Here is a 6,014-nt window from a genome sequence, read left to right on the forward strand (position 1 = left end):
TTCTCTCTGGTGGTGAAGCACTTTTCAATTCGGATTTTGCTAGCTTTGGTGGCACAATATGGTTTGGAGTTAGATCAGTTGAATATGAAGACGACATTTCTTTATAGTGTTCTTGATGAAAAAATATATATGACTCAGTCATTAGGATTTCGAGTTGCAGGGAAGGATAAGTTGGTTTGTAGATTGAAGAAATCGCTATACAGTTTGAAGCAGTCTCCTCGACAGTGGTATAGACGATTCGATCGATTTATGATCGGTCATTCGTACACCTCGGAGCCAGTTTGATCCTTACATGTATTTTTGCAAGTTGAAAGGAGGTGCATATATTTATTTATTGTTTTATGTCGATGACATGTTAGTTGCCTCTATTTCCAGGTCTGCTATAGATGAGTTACGGGCACAACTTTCAAAGGAGTTTGAGATAAAAGATTTGGGTGAGGCTAAGCGCATTTTAGGGATGGAGATCGATAAAGACAAAAGGAAAGACAGAATTTATTTGACACAGGTGATTTATTTGAAGAAGGTTCTACAACGATTTCATGTTAGCATGTGTACAAAGTTAGTTAGTGTACCTTTGAGAGCCCATTTGAAGCTTTCAGCTGATCTTTCACCGAATACAGTTGAAAATAGAGAGTTAATATTGAAGACTCCATATGTGAGCGCGGTTAGGAGCTTGATATACACGATGGTATGTACGAGGCTGGATTTGTCACAAGCGGTGAGCATGGTTTTGAGATATATGCATGATCCAGGAGTAGGTCATTGGGACGCCGTGAGATGGATTTTGAGGTATATTCGAGATACTCTCAATGTTGGTTTAGTTTTTGAGCGGGATACTAGAGATGGGTAGTTTTGCATTTGTTATGATTCGGATTATGCTGGTGATTTGGATAAGCGTTGGTCTACGACGGAGTATGTGTTTACTTTGACCCGTGCACCAGTGTGTTGAAGATGCACTTTACAGTCTACGGTGGCTTTGTCGACGATAGAAGCAGAGTATATGGCGATTACAAAGGCTGTGAAGGAGGCTATTTGGCTTCGAGGACTTTTGGAGGAACTTGGTATATCACAGTGACCTGTCACTATTCATTGTGATAGCATGAATGCTATCTATTTGGTAAAGAATCAGGTTTTTTATGTGAGGACGAAGCACATTGATATTCGTTATCACTTCGTTTAAGATGTTTTTGAAGATAGCGATGTGGAGATTGTGAAGATCCACACGAAGGATAATCCAACAGATATGCTCACTAAGGTGGTTCCGAGTAACAAGTTTGATCACTGTCGAAACCTATTACACATTCGTGATTGTTGAGACCGTTGACGACTATTTGGATGAACTACGGGTGGCTTGATCCCTTAGAAGAGGGGGTACGTAGGCAACCACATTAGTGCAGCCGAGTTTGGAGAGATGATGCATTGGTGCTCATGTTGGTGTCAGTCCAGTTTTGGGAACACTTCGTCGAGGTGGAGAATTATGAAAACGACGAAGGAATTAAGAAAAAAAAACGTGAAGAATAAGTAAGACAAACTCCACCACACCCTGGTGGTGTCTGCCACACCCTGGTGTGGTAAGACAGGCTCCACCATACCCTGGTGGTGTCTGCCACATCTTGGTGTGACATAATCTACCCTGTTTTTCAGGGGTATGGTGTGTGTCACACCAGAGTGTAGCAGACTTGTTTTTAGAATCCCAATCTGTTTGGCATTGTGTTTTGTTATAAATAGAATCACGTTTTTTAGGGTTTCTTAAGGAGAGGATTAGCAGTCTTTTGAGCACTTTGAGAGGGAGATATTGTGAAGGAGTTGAGAGCTTTGGTTAGAGTTATATTTGAGTGATTTTGTGAGTGGTAACCCCTTATATTTCTCCTCCATATAGTGAAATCTTCTCATCCTCTCCCGTGGACGTAGGCAATTGCCGAACCACGTAAATTCCTGTGTTTGGTTTGATTTGTGTTGTATTTTTGTGAATTGCACTCGTATTTGGTTTGGTTTTTTCTTCTCTTATCGCTCACCGACTCGCTTGGTTGTCAAGCACGCTTCCACACGGCGCGCAACACGTATAGGATAATGGCAAAGATGAAAGCACATAATTTACCAGAGTGAGTCTACCACCAATAGAGAGATTTTGCCCCTTCCGTTGAGATAGTTTGAATTTTATTTTCTCTATTAGAGGTTGCCAGTCAAACCCGTTGAGTTTCCCACACCTAAAAGGAAATCCAACATAATTAAAAGTTAAGGATTCTTACTTACAGTTGAGAGCAGATGCCGGTCTATTGCCTCTGTTGATCACTTTTCCAAAATAAACCAAGGGATTTTTAGCATAATTAATGCTCGGACCAAGGAAGTTAAAGATTCTAACATCTAGTTTGATTTATCATAACTCAAATATATTATTCTCTCTGTTAACTTTGTCAATGATATTTTCCAATGCTACAATGCATTTACTAGTTATGGAAGTTAAAAAGAAAATCGATGATTTATAAAGCTCATATATTTTTGTGCCAAACTCACTAGTTCATAGATGCTGTGGAATTTTCCCTTTTCCCCCACTTTAGTGGGTGAAGCACAAACGCTAACAAAATATACAATAATGGGTTTCCTTGGATTAGGATCACATGAATCTCACCTATCCAACAAAAGATGGACCGAATTTTGAACCTTCAATCATCAGCAAGTCTTTTTTGCACGTGAATGAACCGAACCATTATTTATCCCTTTTGATTGAGAACAGCGGGCCACCAGCCCGCCCCCCCCCCCCCCCACCCCACCCCACCCAAAAAAAAAACAAAAAAAAGGTGATGTTTTTGGGGTCATGAAGTGAAGAGATTTGAATGAACGCGGAATTTGAGTCACTTCCCAACTCAATGAGTTCTTTTGTGTTTCTTTGTGGTTCCAATGCTTACCGTTGTTCATTGATAGCACTTTTAAGGATTCGCGTATAGATTGAACTATTTGTATAAGAGTACAGGACAAAATCTTAGCCTTTGCCAACCTCCACTGAGGGGATTCAAGTCATATAGTAAAAGGAAAAATTCCCCAAGGACCCAAAATATAAGATCAATAGGGGGGACAAGTGAGATGTTCCCCTCCTATTGGATAATGAGTTGGTCATCATTAATGATGACCAACTCATTATCCAATAGGAGAAGGACACCTCACTTGTCCCCCATATTGGTCCCATATTTTGGGTCCTTGTAGTAAAACTCATAGTAAAAGTGTTAATTATTACATGATCAGTGGCGGAGCAAAGACCCATAGGACGGTGGGGTCCACCCAAAGTGAAAGGTAGTTCTCAAAAATAATTTAACTCCGAAGGCAAAATTAGAGCAATATTAAAACAATATCTCAATAGGGGGTCAGTTAGTGATACATTAATTTTATGTACACTATAAGGGGTTAGCACCTTATTTTCCATAAATGCTTTATTTATCAGTGGGATTGCTAATGTTCTAAACGAAATTATCTCTCCATTTTCTAAAAAAGAGCCATAGAGAATGTATATTTACAACCTATGTAAAGAACATAGTCTTTTTGTACACATTGAAAATATCAAGAACCCTTTCCGCAGCACATTAATTAACGTATGTGACACCCAAGCGGCGAATAAACACTGATCAGAGAGAGAGAGAGAGAGAATTTGTTTTGTTTGGACAAAGTCTAATTGCTACTGAAAAAGTTAGAAATAACAAGTACTTAACCCCCAAAAAATGATAATTGCAAGTTTCAGGATACAGAGAGAGAAAATTAATCATTTTATCGCTTATAGCCATTAAACTTTCAAATGATGATCTGTATATTTTCATGCAAAATATATGCATTAGGATCTATAATTCTAGATAATCAACTTGAGAATTTAAGCTAATGGTGCTGTAAAAATGTAGTGACATTTTTTCCATTTTCGTTTGACTAAGAAGTAAAACATCAAACACCAACTCTGCCAACTCATGCACACACTCTCGGGGGAGCGCACCAAAAAAAAAGGAAAAAAAAAAGAAAAAGAAAAAGAAAAAGAACAACACCTATGTTCTCAATCGACTAACTTCCCCTATAATTATTCCCAAGCATTTCGGGTTCCGAAGGAACAATAATCGTACGACCCGTACCGGAATTATCCGGATCCGCATTGCTGCAACCCGAACTCTTCTGACCCGTCACGATCAAACATTGGCGACACACTGGACACGATGGCTGAGCCATGAGCCATCTATCAATGCACCTAACATGAAATCCATGGCTACATTTGGGCAGTACCCGAACCCGTTCACCCGAATTCATACCCGATAAGCATATGACGCACTCCGAATCCGACCCATTTAGTTTCAACTCGGGCGAGTACACCGTAATGGGTAGCGCCCGTATCGCTTTTCTCCTCGCTCCGGTGGCAGGTAGACGGGTCCTATGATCCGACTCAGGTTCTAACCCGACCTGACTTGAGCATAGGAGAGCGCATTTAACAATTGAATTTAGTCCAAGGCCGAAGATTAAAGCACATAAAAAGACTGCCAATATCATGACCACGTCGGCGTCGAGGCAGCTAGTGGGTACGGGTGTGTCCGGATCCGATAAGGCTGGCCCGGATTCAGGTGTGTTTAAGTCCATACCCGAGACTAATAGCCTTCTTGAATAGACTTGGTTTAGAGAAGTGGAGGGAATTGTAGAGGACATTGTTGTAGATGAGAATGTTGGAGTGAGAATTCTATGTGAATGACTTGAAGGGAGTATTTATAGAGGGGGAGAGAGTGGAGGAGATTAGTTTAATAAAAAGGTTAAGATGTGTTTTGAGAGTGGAAAAGATTTGAGGGAGTTTGGGGGAAAGGTGTTTTGTGTCCACTAAAATGGAACTTTGACGTTTCAACAAGTGCTCATTGGTATCTTTCTGAAACACTACTGAAACTTATTCATGTAATACTGCAGTTATATTGACTATACATTCAATTCTTTATACTGTTTTTGAGGTGTATTTTTTTTAGAAGAAAGCTTCTTTCGTTATTCTCTTTTGATAAAACTGGGGTTATATTATCAAATTTTTTTTTCTCGAACAACCAAGAATTTACCTTCCCCCGACCGCCCCCCCCGGGTTTTTTATTTCTAAAACAGAATATACCCCATTTGAGGAAATATTGATTAGTAACAATAAGAAACAAAGCTCACGTGCATCATATTTTACATCGATCACATACTAACTGTTGATTAAATGTTAATTATAGCTAATTAATATCTAAGCACTATCGGGTGGAGTCTCCACTATCCATGCAAGTTCGCAACCCCTCTCTCTCTCTCTCTAGGTCCCCAACCATTTTTGACGCGCGAGGGAGTGCCACGTGTAATATGACATTCCAAAGTTGAATCCATTTGCCACGTGTTGAAAGCGGAACAATAGGGCGGGTACTTTACTTCGATCGGTAGAGATTCTCTTAAAAGAACTGGCAAATAATAGACCCTTGGTGGGAGTTTGCTTCTTTTAATTTTATAGTGGACGCACGTTTTAATTTACTTCTTGTAATGGCAGTCGATGAAGTCTCTAGGAAATGATCTAATAGAAAAAGTTGAGCCTGTACATGAGTACGGAGTTATTTAGTAGATTTCAACAGAGAGAAACCACATTGAGTTTGGGCATTTTTTTTCTAGATCATCACACTATTACAAATTTCGATCTCGGAGAACTTGAGATCAAGCCACAAAGTCGCAAGATGAAGAAGAAGAACACCCTTGAAGAGGGTTTCATGACATTCGCAAGTTAAGTGGGTTATTTGAGAAATGCCCACGCTTGGGGATGCTTCACAAAATTCCCCTTAAGTAAGAATGTAAGAGTATGTTTGGTAAACCTTTAAAACTAGAGCACGAATGAATCTGGTCCAGTTTTAAATAGGGTTGTCCATTCGGGCGCCCAAAGGGCCCGGGCCCGACCCGGCAGCGCCGGCCCTAGGCCTGGCTGCCTGACCCGTGTTCGTAATTTGGGCTCCAAGCCTGGGGCCCTGGCGCGATACGTGTCTTGGTGAAGCTAGGGCCTA

The 6,014-nt window shown here is 40.4% G+C and overlaps 1 protein-coding gene across 1 annotated transcript; it reads right to left on the reverse strand.

The window, feature by feature from the left end:
* LOC109829430 (RING-H2 finger protein ATL78-like) lies at positions 3,875-4,677 on the reverse strand. Its single transcript, XM_020396554.1, has one exon. It carries the CDS (start codon positions 4,666-4,668, stop codon positions 4,039-4,041), a length of 630 nt encoding a protein of 209 aa, XP_020252143.1. The 5' UTR covers positions 4,669-4,677; the 3' UTR covers positions 3,875-4,038.

The sequence above is a fragment of the Asparagus officinalis genome, chromosome 2 (assembly GCF_001876935.1).
Source record: "Asparagus officinalis chromosome 2, Aspof.V1, whole genome shotgun sequence".
Taxonomy (NCBI): domain Eukaryota; kingdom Viridiplantae; phylum Streptophyta; class Magnoliopsida; order Asparagales; family Asparagaceae; genus Asparagus; species Asparagus officinalis.